General features: G+C 38.9%; 1 protein-coding gene across 1 annotated transcript in view; it reads left to right on the top strand.

The window, feature by feature from the left end:
* Nucleotides 1–27,712, top strand: part of LOC110002393 (phosphatidylethanolamine-binding protein 4) — a 50,217-nt gene that overhangs the window by 2,413 nt on the left and 20,092 nt on the right. The window contains exon 4 of the mRNA XM_020657994.3: nt 20,473–20,571. Coding sequence (XP_020513650.2) covers nt 20,473–20,571 — 99 coding nt within the window. The remainder of the gene's footprint in view (nt 1–20,472; nt 20,572–27,712) is intronic.

The raw sequence follows: 27,712 nt of genomic DNA, 5'->3' as shown, positions 1-27,712 counted from the left end.
TAAATTATTGTAAAATCAAACAAATGGTTCACCACATTGTGAAAAAGAATAGACTTGAATTAATTAATATAATAAATTAATATCTAGCTTTTCTTCAGCCTTTGGCCCTTATGCCACAATCAATCTTCATGACCTGTGCTTACTGCCAACACTCCTGATGTAATTGCCCTTTTCACCAGAGGGTGGTGCTAGCACAGCACGCTTGTAAGCCTCTCGAGCAACACTTGTGTTTCAACAAGGTAAAGTCAGTTTAAACCATAATTTATAAAGTGGACCTTTCTGTCGTTCTTATTTCGGTCACTGAGTTTGACTCGTAAATCTTCCAACCCTGTTAAATACTGAGAAGAGATCTCTATTGTCTGTTTGGTGTCATTACTGTTATTGCTTTCAGCAGATATGACAGAAAGCTCTGCAAGCTTTAGAGGACAAGTGTTGTAACTTCTATTCTTTGGTAGAAACATTTGTTGTAAAAACTAAACATTACTTAAACAAAACTAAACATCACTATGGTACCCATACCATGAACCTTAGACTAAAATAGATTCCTAACTGTGATTTATTTATTGAGAGGGTTTGGCTGAAGGCAAAGTAGAAAGTCATTTTAGAGTGTTTTGTTGAAGTGTCAGATAAATTAATCTTGTGTTTTTGTTGAATTTGATTTAAATGTATTAAAAATCCATGGCAGGTTATAAAAAGAAAAACAGGGTGTAGGAGAAATATAAACAGTACATGATGTCTTTAATGACATGTTGTATAGTATATTGTTCTTCTTATAGTAATTCCTCTTGACATGTCAGATATCAAACACAGAGTCATTATGATCATCTGTCTGATATTTATCTAAAAAAAAAAAAATTGTGTATCATTTTTCAGTGTAGATTTATTGTTGAGCAAGGGATTGAGAGTGCTACAGTTCCCAATCCACAGAACCCCCCCTGAGGTTGACAATGAAATCACATCAGACGCACAACAAATCCTATAGCTGTAAATTGAAAACTTAAATTGAAAGCCACCTCAATTTAGGAGCTACTTTATGAATTCCAGAGCTAAGCAGTCCAGTTTGAACATGATCTATTGCCCTTCTCTTCGCCAAACTCCATTTGATCTATGGCCGTATTAACTATAATGCTGTCTTACATGATTCTCTTTTATTGCCAGAATCTGTGTCAGACAGCAAAACAGATTACATGTTGGATTAAATCAATACAAACTTTATTTACTAGGCTTTCAAATGTAATTCTCCATATCTCCCGACACATAAGTATAAAGGCAATATTGAAGGATCAGATTGTGTCCTGTGGTTCTGTGGTTGGTCCGCTGGTCCACCACGCTTTCTGTCACCCTGCCATGCTGCCAGTTCTGCTGCTATTCTCTGCCACTCAGCTCATGTATCCAGTAGTAGGAATACAGAATAGTGGCTGCTCATGCTCAAATCCACCCACTGCAACACCCACTTTATTACTGGGACGGGCTGCGTGCCTGCTGAGTAATTGTAAAGGATAGCAATGGGCAGTAGGCCCGTAAACCCGCCTCTAAATAGGTGCTCGAAAGCAAAAACAAAAGCAAAGGGCCACATAAACTGCAGATTTCTGTGTTCAAACTTCAGAGCAGCGATTCATCACTTGAACTTCTGCGTAAGTGAAGCCTGGCATGTGTGTCATGAAGCATTTTTAGAAATCCTGATGATACTCAGAAGCATTTAGAGTTTGAAGGAAGTCAAAATGACTTTGGACATTAAGTCTGATAAACAAATTACAGATCAGTGAAGGTCACCATGCATATTTTAAAAGACTTTACATTTTATTTTATTTTCTTTAGCTCCTCTCTTTTTATAAAGAACTATATCTGCTTCATGTCCCATTCGAGGTTTTGAAACACTGTCCCGTGATTTTACAATATAAACATAAGATTGGTTTTGCCTTTTTAGATAGTGCTACTTTATCAACTAGAAGGTACCGTTACTGTCCAATTAGAATTTAAAAGGTTTATGAGGTAATTTATACGTCATTAGGGGTCATTTGTGAAGATGTCAAGTAAAGCTTTTCTTTACTGTATTTTTAATATAAATCTTGTATAGCACAGACACCTCATGATAAGTGTGTTGAGAAAATGGATTCTTATTTTAAAAAACATAGCTTTTGTTCTAGTCTCATGTTCTGATGCATTTTCTTCGTATCTGTTAAGTTCAGAGTTAAATATGAACAAAAAAGACAGAAACAAAAGTGTCATATTGATCTTACAATGTACAATAAGTGAATGATTCCTGACAAACTATGATTCTGATTATTTAAAAAAAAAAAAAAAAAAACTCCTGGAGCACAACTTAAGACAGTAGCTTTCCACTGTAAGTATACAACAGGTACAACATTGGAGTTAACATCGGCTGTCATATCATGTTCCCAGTTTTCCAAATCTCTCTCTCTTATTTGATCTGCACTGAGGCTTTGCTGCTGTATGAAGTGACTTTGAAAACTTTCATGCGTGAGGAGCTAAAGCTGTAATTGGGACCAACTTGTTCTAGATTCACAAGATAGATATCTTAAGAAACTAACTGTGTTGTTATAAAATCAGGTCTCAAACAAAACAATGCTCAGCACGGATCATTATCAAACTTGTGTGTTTTGGTAAATTCCTGCTCTCTATACAAACATTCTTTATAACACAAGACTGCAGCACCAATACTGTTGATCTCTGATTGACTCAATAAAAATGTAGATTTTTTTATAAACTGCTGAAAGAAGTTGCTAAACATAATGAAGCATCAACAACTTGTCCTTTACAGATCTATACTTAATAATCCAACCACCTAAATGCTCTTATTATTCTCTCATGAAGGAGCAGCAGCAGCATGAGTTTTCACATTTATTGCGGCTCTCACGTTGAAATCAGTTACCTTGGCAAAAGGACAGAAAACCTCAAATAAAGCTTTGCCTGAAGAAAAGAATAAAAGAATATTGAAAATTAAGACTCCCAAAAATAACCAAAGACCTTTGAACTAGAGAGGATTAAAGAGCTCTATAAATATCTGGTTACACGGCAGCTCATTCAGGTGAGCTTTTGGCACAAATCAAGAACGTTTAGGTTTTACATAGAGAAGGTTTCTACCTTCTTAAACTCCCCTGTGCCTCATTGAGTCTTTAATATAATTTGTGAACAGCCTGATTACACAATGCAATACATATTCCTCTCATAATGCATCTACTGTAACTTTGTAATGTCTTTGTTATGACTTATATTCTCTTTGTTCAATTTTCCTTGACATAAAGACAGCAGTTAATAAAACAAAGCAAACTCAGCAACAAATGATAAACAAAAAAACACATTAGCATATCTTAGAAAGTTTGCTCTCATGTCTTTCCACAAAAGCCCTCTCTTTTCTGATTTCGAAGCTAAAAGCACTGACTTTAATGTAACCTACATATAGATTAAAAAAAATCTTTATTTTGGTACAAGTGTGTTCGTTTTTGCTCGCTGTAGTCGGTGTAAACATCACAGGCCACGGGAGCTATCTTTACCTCATAGTTGTTCCAAAAGTAGAGACAGTTTTGGAGTTGTTGTTTTTCTTTTTTTCTTTCCAGTAAGGACCGTAGCCACAGGGCACATTCTTAGACACGGGGGATTTCAAAGCCTTGTTTTTAGGTAGACATTTCTTGCATCTGGTGGATGGAATGAGGGTTTAAACCATTACTGCGATTAGAGCTGCCTCACTATGATCTCTTGAGCTTGCTTACTGCTGCTAATAGCTGTTTCCTCTCTATTTCCCTCTATCTTTTTCTCTTTCGCTTTCTCTCTCTCTGTGAATGATTTTTATGCTTTGCTAAAACATGTGGGGGCGTTGAGAGAGGATTTAAATGAACCGATCCCCCTCCTCTTTTTTTTCTTTTTTTTTTTTTTGGTGTATCTCAGCGTTCTTTTCTGCAAGCCTCTGATGACGACAGGGCAGCTTTAAGCCTGGCAGTGCCCACGGCAGGCTGCCGTCTCAGAGCTGCCCACTCTCCTCTGTGTTGGCATGCCGGAGAAAGCGAGGGTGGGGTTCCTCTTTAGCAGACCCTGTCATTCCTAGGAAAGCCTACATGTCCACCCATGCAGGATTCCTGATAGGTCTTCATGTTGGGAATGGGATAGTGTAAAGATAGGGACTTTATTTTCAGTAGACGACAGTCTTCAGTCATAGAAGAGTCGAGGATGTATATTTAGATGAAGAGATGAGGCACTTTCCTTGAGCCTCCGTGTGGCAGCAGGGGTCAACAAGTGAAACATGTTCTGTAAGATCCATCTAATTGCTTATTCGGAGTGATCAGGTGGGTGTTTTTGGCTCTGCTGGATTAAATCAACATGTTTGGACGAGATTCAGGGAGTTTATTTCCTTAGCTAATGTTCCCCTTTGTCATTATAACACCCTGTTAAGCTGACCCGTGTCCCCGCTCCATTCAGTCATTGCCCATTACTACAACAACATGTATGATTCATGTGAGCTTCTGAAGAGGGAAGAATTACAACCTGCTGCTACCAAGAGCACCGGATTGATTATTCACATTGAGAGGAGTGAATAGAGGCAATAAAGCGCCTAAGCCACCTTTCCATACATAGGAAGAATAATTTGCACCTTGTGAAGCATGTCCGACGCATGCTGACCACTACAGGTGTACGGTAAGTTGCTGTTGTGCAGCAAGATTTTAGTTTGGACCTCAGAGTGCAAATTTCTCTCATGTAGAATTGAGGTTACACCAGACAATACTAACATATCTTTAATTTTATTTTCACATTTTTCTCCATCACCCCTTTTTTACTTGTTTTTCTCTCATCTCTGCATTCACTTAATTACCGATAGACTATTTGATTTTTGAATGTTACAGTTTAAAACCCTTTTGTTGCAACAGCAGTATTACTTCACCTTTTATTTGGTCTAAGTCATAGGCAGCAATACCTTTACTATTTTAATTACCGTAAAAATGTATTGTATTATCAAAGGGAGGATAAGAGCAGATTAAGGAAGCTCTGGGCTTCTCTTTCAGATCACAATGGTCAGGTTTCTATGAAAGCAGTGGTAGGAGAAAATAACAGATTTGCGCCCTAAGACAAAAGATCTGAGGAAAGAAGGTGGTTCAACGTGTAAAACTGACTCAACAGACTCTGTAGTACAAATGCAACCGTCCCTTGTTGAAAGTAAACGTGCACATTTTAGTTTTTAGGTGTTAAAATGAATTCATTAGATCCAAATGCAAACACTTCTGCACAGAGGCAACAGCAAAGTCTTGGAAAAGCAGCAGGTCTTTAATAAAAACTCTACCTGAGCCTTTGCCTCTTCATTATTATTCAGTATTCACATAGAAATTCTATCTTGTCGGTTCATATACATTGGCAGTAAGATCTGTTCAAACAGACATTCATAATCGGAAGTGCATCTGCTGGATGTGCATACTTGGACAAACATACAAGATTAAATTTCTATTTATATGAGCCACATTTACCTCGGAATCAGTGTAGGAGCTGGAGCCGACTCTGTCTCACTTTGGCACAGTAAGAAACTTGTAGGTTTTATTAATGTGATCTGTCCAGTGTGGAGCTGTTTGAGCCCCATGAACCCAAAAGTATCGTCATGAAAAAAAATGTCAAACTGCCTGGTACCATTTTCATTTTGTCTTCTTCCCTTGTGTGTTGTTGTGTGATTTGAAGATTTCACAGGGCCTCACATCTCTAGCTTCTCTTCCAAGCTCTTTCGTGTGAAAGTTATTGAGGGATATTGAAACGTAAAGTTCCAGTTAGTTTCTTTTAGTTGTCGGACAGGATTACTCCGATGTTTATGCTTGAAAAACTGACTTTTTTTTTTCTCTGACAGCCTCTTTTCTCTAAGAACTAAGTAATCACAAAGTTAAAAGTGATCACGTGAAGTTTACTTAAGACCCAGATGCTTGGCTTAGTGGCATTTTGCCTGAAATGTTTTGTGCTTCTCATTTGTGGTCCGGCACAGGGTTTAGTTCCAGTTGTGTCCCAATCCTCTGATTCACCTTCTTTAGGAACAGCTTCAGGGCTGCTCACAATGCTTAACTCTCCATAATGCCATCCCCTTCATCTCCCCAGTGGTCTTATTGTCTTAACTCTGGATGGAGAGACGGAGTGTTAAGAAAAAAAACAGGTTAATACACGTTTGGCACAGTGAAAGTAAAGTATCTTTGCAAAGATGCACTCTATTCAAGTTTGTCTTTGAAGAATGTTTTTCATCAGATGATTCCTGCTTCTCCAAACTTGTTTTGTTACCTCGTCTGGCTGTTTTTTAAAGATATATTACCAGTGATTCATTTTGCTTTTGACATGAAAAGGCTGCTGTTAATGTTAGCAGCAATCAGGTCCATTGATGCGTTGATTGATCTAGGAACATTCGATGATAAAACTGCCTTTCTTGTCATATTCCTGATCCTGTCGTTTGGAAGCAGAGAAAATGTTATGCAAATGATTTGTTAATCCCTTTACATTATTTGTTCCATTTCTCCCGTGCGTTTTCACACTCAATTTCTAGCACAGTGAGCTGACAGGCGGACACCCTCAGATTTCTAATTCTTAGGATAAAAAAAAAGTCAGCCATCCATTTTAGAAAATACTTATTTCAATTAATTAATTTGACTCGAGTGATTTGCCAGAGAAAAGCACAAAGAGATACTAAAAGCACTTTGAGCACTTCACTGAAGAGACCTTCAACTTCACCTCTTCCTCTTCTTCTTCCTCTTCTTTGTCTAAGACTCTTGAGTCTAAGCCGATAGAGCAGTAGCACATGTGACCAGTGTTTTTTTTTTTCTCTCACAGTTTTGTTGTCCCAAAGGTTGGTGTTAAAAATAATAAGAAAGAGGTGGGATGGTCTTAGATTCAAGAAGCTTAAAATGCAAAATCTCAAATAAGCCCAATTTTCCTCAGCCAATCCCGCTTCATTTCGGTGGGTTTGTGTTGATCGTCTCAACTGACTCACATCCCGCCCCTCCCCAAATAAAAACACTACAGATTTACGTGGCTTTTCAAAAAATGTATCTAGACATTTATCCAGCTTAATCTTCTTAACATATTAAGGTGATTTTCTATACCCTGAAGTGGCTGAAGCTACGAGCTCACCGCCCCTCATGGCACTAAGACCTGAGAGGCATTGTGGACATCTTTCTGCTCTTGAATAAGAGCGAGGTGGGCAGAAGTCAACCTGCTTCTCAGCTGTGTCTGTCCCCACTGTGCGTCCATTTTATATATATGTTTTTGTTCGGTTATTAGTCCAACTGTTGCACTCAGTCAGTGTTCTTAGGCACACGGCTGTGCCAGCACTGCCCACACTGTGGTGTGGAGGTTTGGAGCTCTCAGCTTTCAAGCTGAACTGAAAGAGCTCTCTCACAGAGTAGGTGTTGGCAGGAGGCTTTGTTTCTTTTCTGTGAATGTCATGAGAGGTATGGATAATGAGAAAACTGAAGCACAGTGATGGCAGGATTTATCTGGGTGCCAACTTCATGCCTGACTGCAGATCTGGGCATTTTCAGATAGTCGATGTGCTTAACCTTTTCTTCAGATGCGACAAATCTGAGGATCGGTAGTGACGGTTACAATGTGTTCTTCCTTAAACACCACTTCACAGGCCGGGCAGCTAAAAGGTCTTGGTCAAACTGGAGCACTGCTAATGTCCTTATTTGTCATAATGCTCTATAGATGTGCTGTAGGGCATTGGTTTTTGCCAGACTGCATCAGCAAAACTGTAAGTTTACATTTTGAGACATTTATTGTAGCTGAAGCCTGAGTCCATTTATTGTCTCTGTGGTATTTAGCTTACCATCGCCAAAGTTAATTTTGACATGATGGGGTCAAAGTAAATGTGGAAGTGCTGCAAGATTGATTCATTTTATTTGGACAAGAGTTTAAAGAGTTGCCTGAAAATTAAAGGCACTTTCATAATGATCTGTTAATAAGTTTTTTGTGTTTTGTGTCAGGGATAACTGTTTATTTTTGATAAAAATCAAAGAGTTATTGGTGAAGACCTGCCATGTTAACTTCCACATAAAGACAGAAGTCATTCTGACAAGCCAAAGCATAAGCAGCGTACCCCTCTACTGTTAAGGACATGCTTAGGTTGAACCCAAAAAACTTTCAAACGTCTGTTTTATTTGGAGAATATTCAAGCTCATCTACAATGAGCAAAGTCCCTGGTTTGGTTTCATTTGTTTTTCTTCTCGATAGTTTACTTACCACCTAGCTCTTTATAGCAGGTTTTTTTTTAACTTCTTAACATCTTTGGCTAAAACGTGGAGGGACTATTTTTTGCTTTGCGAGATGAGGAGTCTTCATGAGTCCAATGTGGTCCCACTTACTGGCTATAAAAAGCTACTACTGGTTCAATACCAAATAGATAAATCAACAAAAACAAATGAAGCTATTGTAAGTCCCAGTTGTATGTATTTATATATTATTTTTTTAAGTGTAATGCAAAGACCACACAAGTAAATGCACATAAGTTAATTTTTACAATTATGAACCTGCTGTTTTTCTTGAAATAATTACCTGCAGTTATGATTAAAGTTGTGATTTTTTGTTTTTGTTTTGTTCATATAATCAATTAATAAGCTGGTTGTTTCAGGTCTTGTTTGTTGCACTGACTTTGCTGTAAAGTTATTTTACATCTTCTATCTGAGACTTTGATTTAAGTTCAAAGGTCAAAACAATACAGTGCTAGCGTCATTTTACTGAACAATGGAGTGCAGGATTAAGATCAAACTTAATCCTGCACTGAAACATAATGCTTGAAAATAATTCTTCATGCACAGAAGAAGAGTTTAAGTCGACCAATTGTGTATCACAAAATCTACCAGTTTGTCATTATTGGTAGTACACCAAACCATGTAGATATAATCATCGTTTATCAACTATATTCTAAATCTCCTGCAAACAAAGTATTGTCTTGATTTCAACTCTGTTTTATAGTTAACCGGACAGCACACTGTTGTATATTTTATTGTCCTAAATGTGCTGTACAATAATGTTTAACTGTGATGTTTTTCTGTAACATGTCCACTTATTGCATGAAATGGTTTGCTCTATCCCCTCCTTTTTTCAGACTGGCAGCTACTTGACCTCTTGTACCTGGGCTGAATGTCTGACAGGTGTTAAAATCATACACTGAGGCTGTCCATACAAATGTTGTTGAACGTTGAGCGGCTCCACACAGACGAGCACTTCAAACAAACTATGAGTGTTCGCTTCTCTTCGTTTAGCAGAGAATAGGTAGAAATTGATTGGAACTGGGAGGCTTAGGACTGGATTTTCCTCAACCATAATATTTTTTCTTTAACAACTGCAGCTTAAATTTAGATTTTTCCTGGCTTTGTTTTTTATTTCTTTGTCCAAATCCTATCGAGTGGTGCTTCAGGTTTTTCCTTGAGTAAAAAAGTTGATATTGTTGTGGGGAGGGAGAAAGGACTTTTTTCATGTGTGCAGGAATGTAGATTTCTTCCCCCCGTGAAATCCTAATTGTGCCTTGGAGGGCTGGTAGGGTATCTCTGCTCGGCTCAGCTCAACAGGATTTGTGTCTGTGTATGTTAGAGTATGTCTCTTAGCTTGAATGCGGATATAACCCTTTCATTGCACAAGCTGCTGATTTTTCATTTTTGCCGACAGGCTGATCCTGTGCATCTGCAGCTTTTTGTGGAAGACATTGAAAGTTTTTGTTTTGAAAGCTTCCATATTTAATTTTTTCCCCCTTAAATATTTGATTTTTGTCAAGAGTTTACACAAACATGTGAACCTCTTTCTGTGGATCAACCGTATTTGAAAATTAAGCTCTTGAGAGCTCTCGTCAATTGTATATGGTCAGATTGAGAATATATCTCAGGTCAAAACTACGTTTGTCCCATGTGCTTCTTGAATTATTGCTGTGCATTTATCTATGCAAATCCTGGATAAGATCCTATCTGCCTGCAGCGACATATCCCCCCTGGATTTGGTCTATGTGAGTTAGGCAGGTTATGGTTGACAGTCAAAAAGGAATTGCAACAACATATGTGCGAAGATTATTGCTGTAGTCATTAATTGTTACTTGAAAGGGGATTAGGATTAGCAGTCCTATAGAACACTCTAACACCTGTCCTTCCTCATATCTAACAATGTGACTTCAGTTTTCCTTATTTCAGTATCAGTTCAAGTTGGCAAAATAAAAAAGGCTGATTTATTCAAATGAATCATCAGCGCTGGAAATGATTCAATATGTGCCACATTCAGATGGGTGATATATTATTCCCTTGGGGAGAGGCAAAGATGGAGCTGCGGAGCTGTTTTATTTGTGCTGTCTTTATCAGTGTGTCAGGCAGAGAGGCTGAGCTTGTTCTCCATGAATGGACGAGCCCTTGAACCATAAACCTGTACCTCCTCTGATAACAGTTTTTGCATTGTGATATAAGTGCCATTCTCTGTGATGTCCTCCCTGACAGCGCTAAATATATCAACATACACAAAATGATCTGTCAGATGAATTATTTTATTTCAACCAGTTCTCCAAAACTAAGGATTTTCAGTGCAGCATGCAGTATGTGTTTTTTGAAGACATATTGTGGATTTTGTTCAAAGCAAAGCGATGTATTGTGGATGCATTTCACCAAGCTTTGCTATTCATGTGCTTGATGTTTTGCCTGTAGGTGAACATTTTACTGTACTTTATGTCTGTGCTATGTATCATTTAATGCTATTTCTGCTGCTGAGACCTCAGACTGCTCTGACGTCTGAATTTGCCACATCTTCTAAGGTGATAAGAGTGCTCCCTGAATTACTCAGAGCCCGTGTGATGACATGGCCCTGATTGTCAGACGGGTGGGCTGGTGACACTGGAACACAGACGGTGCTTGTCTGTTTGAAATATTCTGTTTCAAGCTTCCAAGCCCTGGGCAGTCCTCTCTCCCAGTCTCCCAACACCCAGCGTCGCCCACTGAAACAAGACTCTTCCATACTGGAAAATCTGGCCCCGTCAACTGGCAGTCTTGTCTAGGTTCAGCCCACACGCCAAGCACCCCCCCACTACCACTTCCACTCCTTAATAGGCACTAGAGTTTGCCACCCCATGTAGATGCCTTTTGGTCGCCATCCATGGATGGCGTCAATAGCATCTTCCTACACAACAGTGACTGAACGGAGGGCACAAGAAAATGTGGGAATAATTTACACTTTCTCACTGTACTACCATCAGAAACCATAATTAATCATGATAGAAAAAATGTGGAAGCCATCTTGGCTGGTGAAACACACAGTGCCTGTGAACAGGCCTGACACCTTTAACAGCTCTGATGGCCAAATAGGAATGGGTGTCAGAGTGCTTACAACTAAAGCTCCCTTCATGGCAGCATGAATCCCACCGTCTTCAGATTGTGTTCGTGCAGGATGCTTCTCCATGAAGTGTTATAAGTCTTTAATTTTGTCATTTAAATATATTGCAACAATAGACATCTTGAGTCATAAATAAGTGGCAAAAATATGTAACAGTAGCAGTTCATCTCCTCTTAAAATAACACTGATGATTTTGCTCAAGCTTCTATTTTTCTCTTTTCTTATATGAAAAAATGTGGTTTCCAAAGGAAAATCTGCCTAATATCTGCCCATATTATACATGATGGCCCAGATGAAGCTAATTTGTAAAACACATGTTAAATATGACCTTTAGGTGTTTGCATCTATCAAATCTCATGTCATGCACTTTGTGAACCGGCTGTTTTTAGATGCACATATCACGCAAAAGCCAAAACATCCTCAAACCCCAGAAGATATTTATTATCTCTCCATTTTTCCCCAAATTCCCCTGAGTACTTTTAGAACCAAATAGTGCATTTAGATCCCCAAATCCTGGGGAAAAAATAAAAATGTTCTCACCATTAACTTTTATAGGTCGCACTTGGTGGTAAAATAGCAGTTCTATGTTTTTCAGTGTGTGACATGCTTGACAGACTAATTATGGATATGAGTCCAGTGCTGTAATTTGCCCTGTTTGACTGTGTTTTGCTCGCAGCAGCCAAAGTACATGACAAAAATATTTCCCTCTTGCCTCATTTAGCACGGGCTGGATCAGAGGCTCACATCCCAGCGCCTGGCTGCATGTTACTTCAGAGTACCTGTTAGTGGTAGTTACTGTGTTTGAGCATGTGCATTTGCAGAAATGCTTCCATGGCAGTGAGTAGGTGTATGTGTGTAAAGCCACAACTAGAAAGTGTTGAAAGCCTCAGCTAGCAAGATCGCATCCAGGGTGACTAATAAGCTTAACATGAGCACGGCTGTGTTGCAAGCATGGTGCGCTGAAAGAAGTCTTCAACGTTGAGAGAAATGCAGAAATGGTTCCCTAGGCTGCTGCTAATTCCCTCACCCCCCTCAAGCTCCAATCAGACTGTGAACCATCTTACTGTTAGCTATGGCTTCATAGCATTTCCAGCCAGATCCACAGAAGTACAAGGCTTTATAATCAGAGTTCAAGACTAACTGCATTCAAACATGTTATCAGTGAATCAGGGGGCTGCTTGTTTGTGGTTAAATGGGAAAATTAATGGATATTGTAGGTATTAGCTTGTGACACAGAGAGAGAGAGAGAGGGCATTAATATTAAATGTGCAGTATAATCTATGAACAATAATTCCTGGCCTCGTCTCACCTTCTGTCATGTGTTAATTTGATTAAATGTAGCATTGTAATACATGCTTTTATGTTCAAACAAATAAAAAATGGTTAATGTGATTATGTAATTATGTAAACTTGTGCTCCATATTTTGCTTTGATTCCTCTTGAACTGCTGCCTCTTCTTGCCGTAGCTCTCGCCTCTGTTTGGCTACCCAGCGGGGATCTTGTAGCGGTGTTGTCTTTAGGCCTAGAATATGCGTTTGTATCCACATGTGACTTTCCTTTGACCATGTGGCTCCTCCAAGTGTGGATTTATGAGCCACTTCACACTCCACTCATGTGTGGGAGGGAGGCCGAGTTAAAAATAGGCAGGTTTGGAGGTAGTGAGCAGTCTGCACTGTGTGAGTTGCTTAAGAACACACCGAGGAGTATTGGCATTCTGTTTGAATATCATTTATATGTGTCAATAATATATCTGAATGCTAATCCAGTCCCTGTTGCTGTCAGTAGCTTTGTGAAACTATCCAAATCATCCTGTTAACAATTCCATAACCATCTATAGCAAAAAATTTGTACTAAGGTGCAAAGATTTCTCTTCACCACCTTTATGTTTTTTTATATATGCCTTCAGTGAAGAGTTTTAAACTTGTTTTGAAGCAGACTGAAATTAATACTGATGCCTCTTTGTGACCTACAAAAGCAAACAGAAACCAAAGCGATTAGACTGATAATTTCTTTGTAGTATTTCATAATGCCTGTTGACCCTGCCACAGGGTCAGAGACAGATTAAGCTTTCTAAAGCACACACAGCAGAAATGTCTATGTTTATTTTTCAACAGAAAAGATTTTCAGAGTGATTCCTCTGAAGGCTAAAAAGGTAGCAGGATCAGATTGTTGTCAGGAAACAAGCCGAACGACCCTGTCTTGCATATGTGAAGACAGGATCGTCAAATCAGATGTGCCGTTTTGTCCACAGGGGTCGTCAAAATTGACACAAAACGAAGGTTCCTCATTGAAGCTTTAAAAGGCTTTCCATTGAATTATTATTGGGATTATTGTCTTATTTTTTGAGGGACCTGTGAGTGACAGATTTAAAAGAAAAGGGCAGAGATTTAGTCCCTCGACATGAAGTCCATACTCAAAATCTATTGAGATACTACAAGCTTTTTTTGTAACATGGATGCAAACTGTGTACAATTTCAGTTAAAAATACTTAAAAGATTTTGGATGTGGGGGTTGTAGTTATAACTCACCTGTTTTGTTTTTATCAAGGACATGAATCTTGCATAATAAGGGACATGACCGATCCAGTGTCAGGAGGCTTTAGGCCCGCCTCAGCTCCAGCTCTTTGCCTGTTATGTGGTTGACTGAAAGTTTGATAAGAGTCAACATTTCCAATATTTCAACTGGATGGGATTCCAAAACAGCCCTTCAGAAATCGATGGGTGATGTCACTCAGACTTCAACTTTATATACAGTCTAAAGTAAAGTAATGTTCAGGCTAGCTATTAGCTGCCCCGATATATTGCAGTACAATTATATGATACATTACGATATCTGATGAATTGAAGAATACAAAATTCCCAAAGAAAGTTTAAGTGCCGGGTTTCATTCACTGCAATTTAGTGCAGTTTCACAGAATTTGACAAAAACTGTGATGAAACAACGTTGATGTTTTGAGTTTGTTAATGACATTTACAGAACTATAAAACTGTGAAATGATATGAGCACTATTGTTAGTTTCGTGCATCACCCCAGTTTACTCGTAGGAATGATTTTTCCTGTCTCTGCTGGCTGGGTGCGTCCTTCACCTTTCCTCTTGTCGCAGTAAAAAGAGCTTGGAACATATTTTTCTGTCTAACCTCTTTTGGATTTGAAAGTAGCGAACACATCTCTTAACTTATTTTAACCACTGTCTGACTTTAGCCTACTGTCTCCTTCTACTCTAATCCTGCTGTCAGCTTCTTCTGCGGCCAATTAATTTCTGTTCAGGTTACCCTCAATCATGAAATAAGCGCCACTGCAAGGAGTCATTAAGTATTGACAATGTTCAAATTGTCAGGGAAATCAGTTTAGAGCGCCTTGTTTTTTAAATTAAAATAAAATCCAAGCTCAAACTAGAATTGCTTCATGTGGCTGAGTAATAGCAATATAATAGGCCTGTAACACCATTAATATTTGTCCCATACAGTCACAGTTGGTACGTCACACTTGGAATTATTTACACCACAATCCAGGTGGTGTTAATGCTCATAAATGTTTGTTATGTACAGCTATTAAACAACAAACGAAGAACAAGAAGCAGACACAACAAAACACACAAAGAAGACGAGTAATATCAGTCACAATATAACTGGAGGTGGGAGCTAGAAGATCTGCCTGCTACTTTAAATGGGGGAAAATTGGGATGGAAATATCCGGTTCACAGTGTGATACATCTTTTGGAAATTTTGCTCCTAATGGCAGATATTTTATTCTGTATTATAATTTACTATGTATGCATTTTAGAATCAGGAGATATTCATTACTGTAATGCTTTTTTTTTATTTTGCATCCCTTTGTTTTGTTTTCCTGTGTTTCTTTAATACACTACAGGCTGCACCAACTTTCACAGGTAGTTCTGAATAACACAAGATGGAACAAGCAGTGACTTACACTATTGACCTTTCAAAAAGAGAGTGAAACCTAGAATTATGCATCCGTGACTTCTGTTTCTTATTTCCTGTTAATAACACATAGTGTAGCATCCCCAGCCAGGGCAATGGATGACTCATCAACTGACGGTTTATGAAATCTTTATTTAACTTTATAATTGTCACAAACAAAGAAAACCATTACAAAACTACAAATAACCATTAGACATACACACATACACAAGCAAACATACCATAAATATTTACAACTTTATCACACATGGCATTAGGTTGAAAATATTTAAGTAGATAGTTCATAATAATAATTCACACAGATGTTGACAAGAAAAGCATGTTAATTTAATTGGCTAACAAAATCAACATAACAGGCCTTACCGGCCTCAACTAACAAAGGGCTAGGCAAGCTAACGGCTAGTTGCTAAGCTAGTGTGGCTACGTCGTAGGCATGATTGCTTTCATCCAGAAACAGCAAAATACACAAATCATCATTAGATAAATGACCAAATGTGATATGATAAAGTGTGCACCTTGTTCTTTAAATATCCTGTTATCCACTGGCCTGCCTTCAAAGTAATAATAAAAAAAAAACCTAAAACATTTAATAATAAATGGATCTTTTACAAAGGTATACAAATATTTAAGTATTGTTAGAAATACATAGTTCCTATGTGACAGGACACCTGATCTGCCCTTTGTGGTTGCCTATGAAACAGGTGTTTTGTCACTGCTTACAGTCAGAAACAATGAGGTTTCAAATCTTCTGCAGATCAGGGTTGGGGTTCAGCTGTTACTAATGACAATGAGGACCTCCTAACCTGTAAGGTTAGTGACCTCCAGGTGAATGCCACCAACCCTCTTCTATCTCCATCTCATCTCGGGTCTACAGCCCCACACTCGAGTCAGGATTCAATTACGGCTGCCTGGATGACCTTTGACCTCTCCTCCACCAGGATGAACCTCCTTTTCTGACCCTGGCAGTCGCACCTCTGTTAACCATCCCAATCATTCGCTCTTTAACCCTCAAACTTCTCCAGTGTCCTGCCTCCGAAACGACACCTTATTACTGTGTCTCGTGTTAAAAGAAAGTCGACAAATACTTGCTCCACAAATTCACTTGATACTAGTTTTTTAATTCAGTTCAATTTAAAATATTTAATCATAATGTTTGGTTAGTGTTGCTGAAGTGTTGCTTCAGTTTCATCATCATTACAAAAATTAACTATTACAATCGTGTTTGGTAGTTTCTATTTTCCTGTATTTCCAGATCGATCTCTCAACCTTGCCCTAAGCTGCAGTCGATGGTTGTTAAGCCATCGCTGTCTCTTAATCACAACACAGATACCTGTTAATTACCAAACGAGTTCAAGTGTTTTTGCTACTTAAACAGGGCTTTGAGATCGATGCGTTGCTTTGCCCCAGGTCGAGTTGTGAGCACAGATGACCATTTAATGAATCATTGAAGAAGATGAAGAATCGGAGGATAAAGCGATGGGTGTATTAATAGGCAGCTGCACGGACGACACTGTTTGGTATTGGGTCAGGGATAAAGTATGAACTTGTAAACTCACACAGGGGCTTCTCCTCCCTCCCTCCCTCTTGCTAACTCTCTCTCGCCCTTCGTGGTGTCATCAGTTAGCAGAGCGGGGCTCAATAGCACAGGCTGCTTCTACGAGAGCAGCGATTAGACATCTCTCTGATTCTCATCCCCAGCAGAGTTCACTCAAAGGTAAGCCAGTAGTTATCATCCTCAGAGACACTGGTTTTCCTCTGCCTTTGTTCTTCCCCATCATTCGGTTTTCTAAACACTTTATTTATTCCATATGTCACGTTTCACAATTAAAGAAGATAATGGACCCAGGTGCAGGCTAACAATGTGATTTATCTAAACAAAGGACAAAAAGGCAAAACAAAATCACCAACAAAACAGGATAAAATCACAAGGAGCAACAAGGACAACTGAACTGGAAACACTGGTATTCAAGACAAAAAGCCATTTAGCACCTCTGGGAGGTAGACATAATGAACTGACATAGAGGGGAAGGATCATAGAGCCTAAATACACACTGGGGTAATCAAACGCAGGTGAGACTAATGACACAGGTGAAAACAATCAAGGTGGGGAACACAATCCCAGTGGAGGGAAAACACACGAAGGCAGGAAGCAGAACTAGACAAGTCACATTGGGGGCAAGAACTACAAAATAAAACAGGAAACACTAAAACTAAACTCAGACTGGATAAATTCAAACAGGGAATTGAGTAACACCTGGGTATTAAATAAAAACAGGAAAGACCAATAATCAAACTCAGGGCTGTGAAACCATGTGTTTGACTTGGAGTTGGTGTTTCATGTCATCTGTTAACAATAAAAAAATAAACAAACCGAATGCAAAATACTTCAGACTTTCTATTATATATAATTAATAATTACTTTGTAAAAGCCATCCCCTCCAGTCTCAAGAGGTGTCCCTGATGAGAACTCCTCCCCCTATATTTCCACTACTGTCCAGTAGCTGCGACAGAGATAACCAGTGGGCTGCAGAGTTTATTCCACCCGCATGGCATCTAAGGTGTGTTCCCATTGGGCCGTTTTGCGGGGATCACTGCAGGCAGTGGGAGGTTAATCCCAAGAGAACGCAGGCTCAATCTCCCCCACCTCCAACCTGCACCCAGGAGCCTCATATCCCCTCCTGTATAATGACCCAACATAGCTGTGTGGTCTGTGGCTGACACCTACCCAAATTTCACTTCTGCCTTTGGCTCTCAGATTTATACAAGTCCTATTAATACCAATAAAACCTCAATAACAGAGGGGGCAGGTGAAATCTTTCATATTTTACTATAATATCAATTAACTGCATAAAAAATATACATTAAACCAAGGAACATTAAAGCTTAAATTATCGTTTTGTTGCCCTCCGAAATATCACCAGTAATAGATTTGATTACTCGCAGCATCATCAAGGCTTAATTGTTAACTTTGTTGTTAGCCAATGAGAGTAATCACATATTTGTAGAAACTGTATGCCTTCCAGTATCCATTTATGAGAATTAGTCCTGTTAAAACATGTTTGATATACATTTAGTTTGTTGGAGCCCTGATAAATTATTTCAGATGGCAGAATATGCATCTGTTTTTCCCTGGAGTCTTTCACACATATCTGTGTGTAATTAATGTGGATATTGACAGATGGAGGGAAAAAATGTCCTTGTAAGAGAGAAGGGTACATGCCACAATGTGTGAAGTGCAAGCATGGAGGGAGCCTCTTGTGTTATTTGCTGCCGGTGCCAGCTGGACCAGCCAAGTTCTTACAGGTAGAAATTCAAGCAGTAAATGTGCGCAGAAATCGTTGAAATACAGTGCCCACCTAAAATAGTCCATGATTTTGTTGTTACAGTTGAATCCGAATGTGAAATGTTCTTATGTTGTTCTAAATTTGGCTTCTGAAGATCTAAGCCTGTCCCATACACTGTATCTCCATCCATGGTAACTTACGTGAAATATCCTATAAAGTGCTATTCCTTTCTGTGATAATTGTGACTGCAGGTCATTTTTAATTTCAATGCTTAAATAACCTCTTAGACTGTTTGTGTGTATCTGTGTGCATGTGTGTGCTGTAATGTTATTTCTGAATACATCAGGGTCTGAATTAAATATTAGTGTAACTACATTATCACAGTGTCTTTGCCTGGTAGCAAACATGTACAAATGAGGATTACAACTCTTCAGAAGGCAACAGGTCATGGTTGGTAAGCTGCCTGGGGGGGTCACTGATATAGAGTCACTTTTGACAGGCTGTGGAGGAGGCTCTATTGTTGCTGGTGTGTCTGGATGTTACCTGCAGGCACTATCGCTGAGACTACAGTATTATCCTATTATTAGGCTTAGTTGTTTACGCTTATTACTGCTTGTCAGGTAGGCAGAGAATCCTTCTGGAAATGAGCATCTGCAGAAAAATACATGACTACTTCTTTATCTCATTCAAGTACATCGGCTTACGATAATATTTCAGAGCCCTTTAAGAAGAATGTCGAGGACTCAACAAACAGAAATTTATGGCTCATGTTTACACACAGGCATTTTGATTCTTTGAAATGTTTGGTAGTCAGTGTTAGGGTGTAAGAAATGTTGCATCTGTTTTATATGCATTAAATATGATATCATTATGCTGCATTATATGTTAAGAGAGGAGAACGTGACTAGAAACAGCCCTCATTAATGTCTCTGTTTGTAGAGGAAGTGAACAAAATAAAAAAAGCCCATCATATGGTCTGGCAGATTTTAGGCACACGACCAGGGATGACAAATGTGCTCTCGCAATAATTCAATCTGCTCTCATAATTCTCTAACTTTTAGGGACAGACAGAATGAAGATTTTCCGGCAGTTAAGCCGCCAAGTCAACGTCCAATAACTGTGATCAAGTGTTAGTTAAGATGCTTTTTCTCTCACTTTATCTATTGACAGATTGAGGGGTACAAAGATACTGTGTAAGTGGCAGAAAGTTACTGTGAATATGTTAACGAGAGGATTGGGTGTTGGATCCAAAATCCTGTCATTTTATTGATGTCACAGTAATGATATTAAGTTTGCGGATAACAGAGAGGAGACAGAGCTGTGCTTTGGCTTTTAACAGCATGTTTTATCATCTTTGCAGATTATATATATTTTCATGTCCATCATCTTTTTACTCCTGTTTAATTTCATGCATTGTGGAACACATTTGTCTCCTGTAATGTGTTTTTTCTAAGCAACATTTTGGCCTTGACAGCTGAAGTAAGACTGTTACGATTGTGTGTCAAGCAAACAAAAGGCAAACCCAACCTTCTGGTATGAGCTGGTTTTTGTCAGCTTTGTGCACCCACTTGACAAATCAAGTGACAGCGTAAAAAACAAACCACAAATATTTTGAATAGAACAAAATTCACACTTTGCAGCATTTTTTTTATTTACTTACAAAAAGTCAAAGCTATGATAGTAAAGGGAGGGCGTGTTTTGAAGTGTTTAAACAAAGTGGGGTTCGCTGCAGAGATGGCTGTCGAGCCTTGGGCTATGTGATGCACAAACAGCACATGGCTGTGTTTAGAAAGCAAAAGGGATCAGGTGCCGTTGTTACTGGAGCTGCCTCTGGGCCAATCACTGTGTGTGGCACTGTAGTAAAGCACATTGTCTGTAAACCAAGTCCTAATATATCACTATGTTTGTGTTTGCAGGCTAAGGTGTATGTTCTGGTGATGGTTGATCCTGATGCTCCAAGTCGCAACAATCCAAAGGCTGCTAACTGGAGACACTGGCTGGTGGTGGACATCCAGGTACAGTGAGTCTGTAAAAACCTCCACTCTCACTTTAAAAACAGCCTCATCTTTGCGACACAGACACAGTGTTTGTTATTGGATTAGGAACTCATGTGGTATAACATTTTCAAAGTAGTGTTTGGATATTTTTTCTTGAAAATTGTGCATTTTCATAATCTCTAGGTCTCTCTTGGCATGTCTCGTGTTTACATCTGCACTGGGGCCGCTCGCAAGGGCTGAAAAATTATGAATGGTTTTTTTAGCCTAACTTGGTGAAAAAAGGATGCCAAGTTGAAAAAATGTTAATTTTTCATATCATGTATCTTGTGCAATAAATGCCTGTGACAAAAGTGTGGGAGTAAGTCTTTCTAAATGGCTGTGAAAGTTTGCAAGGCCCTGTCAGCAGCAATTTCCCTCTGCTGCAGAGAGCCCGGGACGTGTCAATGCAGGCGTGTGAGACTGAGATTGAGGAGAGCAGCATGTGAGGCGCACACTCTTTCTCCCATAGAGCTCCAGTCCCTCAGCTCCCCCTCCAGTGGAGAGATCTTGGCAGAGTGTCCTCCCTTCATCTGTTCCCCCAGGCAGAGCAGCTCCCCCAATGATCCACACTTCTCCATATTTTACACCCCCGAAATGGGCACGGCTCCGATCCCCTTATTTCTCTTCATATTTCACTCCTTTTCATCCTTTCGTTTGTGTGTTTTCACAGTCTTGCATTCTAACGCCAAATGCGTGTTGAGTTGTTGATTGCCTCAAATATTTGGAGGTTTGCAGACATTTTTTAATCCTGCGGGAACCGGGAGATCAACCCAGTAGATTAAGACTAGTGGTCTTAAAAACAAGCACACAAAGACGCTTCAGCGATGTATCACTGCTCCCGTTTCATTTTTATAAGGCAATGCTGTACGCCAAGTAATCCAAATGTGATGTATCTGGAATATTTTTTAGTAAACCTTTCAAGGGGAATACATTTAGAATTTTTGTGAGCGCATCTGTGCTTTGCTTTAGAGATGATTTATGCAACCACCGTTCAGTTTCTGCACATATTTACCTCATATCACCTTCATACATCAATAATATACATAAAAACAGTAATTTCCACCTAAAAATTACATTAGGAATCACTCTTAGTCCTTTTTTTCCAAGCATATAATCTGACTGGTCGTATCAACAGCCCGAATAAACAAATGTCTTTCAAGTGCTCAGACAGACCACATTCTCTTCAGCAATTCAATTTCCTGTCACTTGTGTGGGCGTTGACCTGTGTTGTCCATGTAGGGATTGGCCAATGTGACGTGGTGTTTGTCTGATTGTGACTGGTGGTTGGTCAGAAGGGTTAATGAGCCTTTTGAGTGATGCCAACCCCTAGTGGGAGGTGTTTAATTGACCAGGGTGGCTAGGTGACTTCACACAACCTCTTCTCTTTTTTTTAAAGTGAACATGTTGGATTTAGTTTCAGTGCAGTTGGTCATTTATTATTATTGTATATCAATACATATATACTTAATTGCAGGAGAAATACCAGACTAGTTTACAAATATAATTGAGATATTCTTCATTTGTTTGCTATAATTGTGTTTCATAATCACAAGGTTTAGAGAGGAATTTTCTCTCATGTCAGGTGTTTCAAATGCTCATCTCTCCAAATGTTTGATTGTGGGTTTAGACAAACTGAAGTCAGGGGTCGTGCTTTCATGTGTCAAACGGATCAGTGTTATGATCCTTGCTTGTTAAACATTATGAGCTCTAGCCGCCATATTGTTTGCAAATATATTCAATAGTCCAAGGTCATGCAATCTTGCCCCAGTTTGTAGATGTTTCCATAATTAGCGTGTACTTTTTACTCATATCTGTAGCAGTACAAGATTTCCCTTAATTCAGCTTCAAGTGAAGCGAGGTCAGGCTGGACCATGTAGCACGGCACAACAGATTTACACAGATTCTTCAGCCGAGGTCTCATTAGAGAAGGGTTGGTTGCAGAACAAGGACACACTGGGCTTCCTCGTGTATTAGAGACTCATCACTTACCTTTGAGATACATCATGATGCTAGCTCTTAACTGAACCACAGAAGGAGATGTTTGAGTGTTTCATATGTGTTGCAACTTACTGCACGCTGCCTCACATAGTGTTTATGCTGTGCGCTATTCATCTATAACTATAGCATGGACCTTTGCATGTTAGCATTAGTTATAGAAACAGACAGGTGAGTGTGTATTACCATTCCTCAGGCTCCCAAAAGATAAATACAATTCCTTTAAATTATTTATCATAATATCTTGAATTGATAAAAAAAAAAAAAAAAAAAGGTTTTTATTATAATCGATTGGAGAAATAAATTATTTGTTTGGATTTTTGTGTTAGGAAGTTGTACTGTTTATGGTTTGACAAACTGCGGCTCAAAGGCTGAAAACCATAAATAGAACAAGCACAGTTTTCTGACTGACCATAGAACAGATATACACAATGTAATGTCATCATTTGGAAATTTTAGACAGAATACTTTAAAAGACTCATTTAAGATGTATAATCGGTAAAAAGCCAGGCAGTAATGCTGGTGTTCCAGGTGAGGCTAGATATCATTTAGCTGGATTACTTAGTCGACTGTTCTCACCCTCACTTGCTTTACTGAGCTCCTATTTCATTTATTTTTGAAAACAAACTTAATGATCATAACTGGTCATTGGTACACAACTTGGAATAGAAAACAGTATATTAACCATTAGTCTTGTCTAGCTGTTTCTCCAGCAGGCATTAGGCATTTTTTGATTTTATTTGTTTTCTTGGTGTTTTCTTTTGTGTTCCTTGCTGTGTTGTTAAATGAACAAGAGGTTGAAAGATCAGATTCTTGTCTAAACTTCCTCTAAGCTTAAGCCAGAAATATTTATTGCTACAAAGGTTGTTTTTTTGTGTGTTTTTCTTTAGTTCATTTTGGCTGGGCTTTTGTATGACTCAGTAGATATTGTTACTTACTATATCTGTACAGGCTACTCTGGTTCATCCATGAAGCTTTAAAACACATTTATAATTTAGCAATGTAACCACCAAATTTGACATGTAAAAGACAATCCTGTTTTAATGCGCATGTCAGGTGTCACATCATTACTTTTGACTGCCAGGCTTCGTTAACTCCAGCAGTTAAGTGTACACCGTGTGGCTGAGTGTCTTGTCTTCTCCCACCAGCTGTCCAGTTTTTTTCAGAACTCACATTATTAGATTCTGTTTTTTTACTTTTTCAGCACTGAGGCCATTCTTCAATGACCCAGCGAGCTACAGAAATTGTAATTTAGAATCTTCTGCAACACACTCAGTGTTTTACATCAATTATGGACAATTACCAAAATAACCATCAACAGATTGTTGTCTAGCTGTGGAAGTGGCAATCCAGATTGTGAGCCTCTCCCTCCCGCTCTCTGCTCTCTCAGAGTCTAAATCAATGCAGATGTTCCGGTATGGTCTCGCAGCGATAATTACTGTAACAAGCAAATCATTAGTATGTGAATAGAGGCAGCTTATACAAATACACCACCGGGTGTTACTTTCACTTGTTAATACTTCTCTCATTATACTTTTGGCGATTTGTGAGTCAACATGATGCAATAAGAACTTGCAAGAGAGTTAAAGCTTTTTTCCTGCTCTGAGAAAAGCCAAGGTGTTCATTATCGCTGTGAAATCCCATTTAAACAGCAATGTGTAGCCTTAGGTTTTTATGGATTTCTTCTTACTCTTTATCATGTATGAAGTTTGTCTGCAGAGGGTTTCTCTCCTTGTAAGATGCATTCTGTCTGAAATAGCTTTTCTATACTAAGGCTGTGCAGAAGTGTTTACATAAAGATCATTCTTGGATTTTCTGTGCCTCAAGTAATTTGTTTGTAAAATGAATTTGTAAAAAAAGAAAAATCTTACATGCAAATATGTAAACAGTATCCACTGGAGTCAAAGGTATTAATGCTATTAGTTTTGTTGTAGTAAGACAAGAGGCTAACATCATGATGTTTTGAGATATTCCGTTTAGTTTTTCATCTCCAGATTAAACCCAACAGGCTCTTTGACTTTTAAACCATCACCTGTTTTTAACTTCCTCTCACTATCTAATTGAAGGACAGTTCAGCACACAGCGTTCTGTGCTTATCATTATTCTGGTGCATGAGGGATTTGCATGCTTTTTACATCCTTCTCTATTGTAGCAGCTCCCAAAGGGGGACAGAGCCTGTGTTCTGCTGCCGGTCAGGAAAATACAAACAGTGAAGTATTGTGACTGTATCAGACCAGCTGGCTTTGTGTTTGTGAATTCTGCGGCCTGCAGAGATCGTCTGCTCCACACCTCAAGATGTCCTTTAACGACAAGCGATTAGGCGTGTAACTTCTTACTGCATTACTGTATACTTGTGATTTTAACTTTGTCTTTTTGTTTTTCTAAAACCAACAGGCCAAAACCCAAGACAAGAGTTTTTTGTTTCGAAAGATAAAAGTGTTATTTGGGCAGTTTTGGTTTTCTAAACGAGAAAGAGTGTGTGAATTAATGCAAAGATACAAGTCTCTTTTTTTACAAGTTCATATTTTGACAGTTAATTTCACTGAAGAAAAAGCTATTTGCTTTTTTGCACTAATGATTCTTTCAGTAATTTAGTTTGAGGGTTTTTTTTTTAGGAGATCTTTATTCTTAAAGGAGGAAAAGTCAAAACAGTCCTCCACTCAAGTACGGCACTCCCTCTTTGTGTTGTCATAGAAACATTCCTTCATACACTTTCTTTCTGTGTATAGCTTATAATAAACTAAAGACAGTCAAATTCGCAAATCATTAGGACCTGAGAAAAAGAAAATGATAGTATTGAGTTCTGAAATAACATTTTAATCGCAGCTTGAGCCCTAAGTTTGTTTTAGCAGAAACACCTCTCCAGTATTGCAAATAAACATACATAATTGCATTGTTCTTTATTCTGTAATTATCCTACTGTGGCATGTTAAGATTTAAGTGTTTATTTTTGACAGACAGCTGCCCCCATATGGAAGCCAAAAACATTTCTCAAAGGCCAGGCGAACCATAGCTAGCTTCACTGTGAGAACAAAGAACCATTGGTATTATTCATAATTAAACTCTTATTGTGTACTCTGCTGAATATTTCCATTCTTCTGCCTCTCTCTTGCTCACTCTCGTTTCCCCTCTCGGTCCTTTGCACCTCGTGCTGGGAACATCTGTCTGGCGTCAGAGAGGAGCCTGGCTGTGCAGATTGGAGCAGGTAGAGGAGCACATTGTAGCCCAGCTAATGATGAGAGTGTCTGCCCTCTCTCTTGGAGGAGACGCAAGCTGCTGCTTCACGCTCGCTCACTCCACTCATACGCCCAGGGAAACAGATTTCCAAACATATGCAGTATGTTTTTAATCCAGTTGAGCACTTCATTTCCCAGCAAACACAAATAACCTTACGGGACATCCATATCTTATGACAAGGGGGTGGGCGCAAAGGAATTTAACAATTTTCCTTTTTAATGTGATTTTTTTCCCTCCAAAGTTGCTAAACATGCTCTTAACCCAGGTTAACAGTTTGCTTGTTTATGGTTTCACAAACTTTTACATAGAAGTGCCTCCTGGCTCCGAGTCATATGAAGCAACTTTATCCAATCCAGCTCCCCTCTTTGCCCTGTTGTTGTTCTTTGTTTAAACTTTAACTGACAGCACAGCACACATGTTCTTTGTGTCTGTAAGTGACTTATAGAATTTGAACAGATTGTTGTCAATAATGTATATTTATATGAGACGTAAACTAAGCATCTGCTTCCTGTGAGTGATTAAGAGTTATGCCAAAACTTAAAGACATGCATTGGGTAGCACAATAGACATTGTGTTATTGTACTGTACATCTATGTTGCAGCTTGAACTAGTTAAAGCCTGATACAGTTAACATGCAGGTCATTCATATTTTTTCAAAACTATCTAAAACCTCCCTTGGTACAAGTCAACAATAGCCCTTAACATGGAGGCCCAGCTGGAGGTGCTTAACATTTAGAGCGGTGCTCATCCTGCTGTCAGCTAACGACAGACAAATGTCAGAGATGCTCCTACGTGGAGTTCAGCCTGCGGAAGTCATTCCCTCACTACACCTAATCAGACTCTCCTAAAAAAAAAACACTGAGTGAGATTTGTGTGCTAGTGTTTGTTAGCCTTACTTTTTTAAGCTTTTACTTAAAACCTTAGTTTTTTAAAAACTTTTTAAGTGTGCATGGACTGCAGTGTGGCTTTTTCTAAGGTTGTATATTTCATTGTGTGTTTGACTGTGTGTGCTGTCTGCAAGCATGGATCTGTGTGCATGTGCGAAAGGGTGCAGAAGAGGCTATAGGCACATGATTCTTACTAGTTTGAAGTGTAAAATTACAATTGCCTCCCATGCATTGGTCAATGCAACAATCCCAGCCAAAACCAATTACCTCCCAAAATATATGATATATTATGCACATGATCGTGTGACAGTAACAAGAACATAATGTGGCACTCAGAATGTAATGTCAACAATCAGTGTTTTTACACCAATACTTTGTTTCTCTGTATGAGCCAAGTCCAGGTATCTGAATCAGTAGCAGAAAGGGAAAAATGGTGTTGGCAAATTTCCAGTTTAAACCACAAAATTGTTGCAAGCCATGCCCACATCATACCTGCGTAACTTGCTGCCACTGTGGATGTGTCCCTATTGCTCTATTGCATCTGGACCCCCTTGTTTTCTCGTCCAAACAGCCTTTAATAATACTATCGATCTTATCTTGCAGCTTATTAACAAACAGGTTCTTCTTCAGTGTGGGCTGCTGCTCTCACTGTTCTCCGCCACCTAAAGGGAGAATTACATAAGAATCCTCCGCTCAATTGTCAGCTCCATCCCCCGTCCACATACAACAAACACACACTTGTACTCACATGCACACACAGTACTGTAGCTGATAACCTACCAAGCCTATTAAACAACTGACCTCCCTGCTGTGGTTGCCGTGGTGAGATGATTGAGGAGGTTTCAGTGCATAAAGAACGTGAGCTGCCATGGTTTCCTGTCAGAAGCTGTGATTGGGCCATGGGAGAATAATCATCCATAAATTATAGTTTTCCCTTGTTGCCTAATTCTTATTGTTTTAAACAAATGCATTAGGCTTTAGTGGGAGGAAGAAATTCATAT

The sequence above is a fragment of the Labrus bergylta genome, chromosome 2 (genome assembly GCF_963930695.1).
Source record: "Labrus bergylta chromosome 2, fLabBer1.1, whole genome shotgun sequence".
Lineage (NCBI taxonomy): Eukaryota > Metazoa > Chordata > Actinopteri > Labriformes > Labridae > Labrus > Labrus bergylta.
Note: the sequence above shows the minus strand (reverse complement) of the source record. Positions and strands in the feature narration are given on the sequence as shown.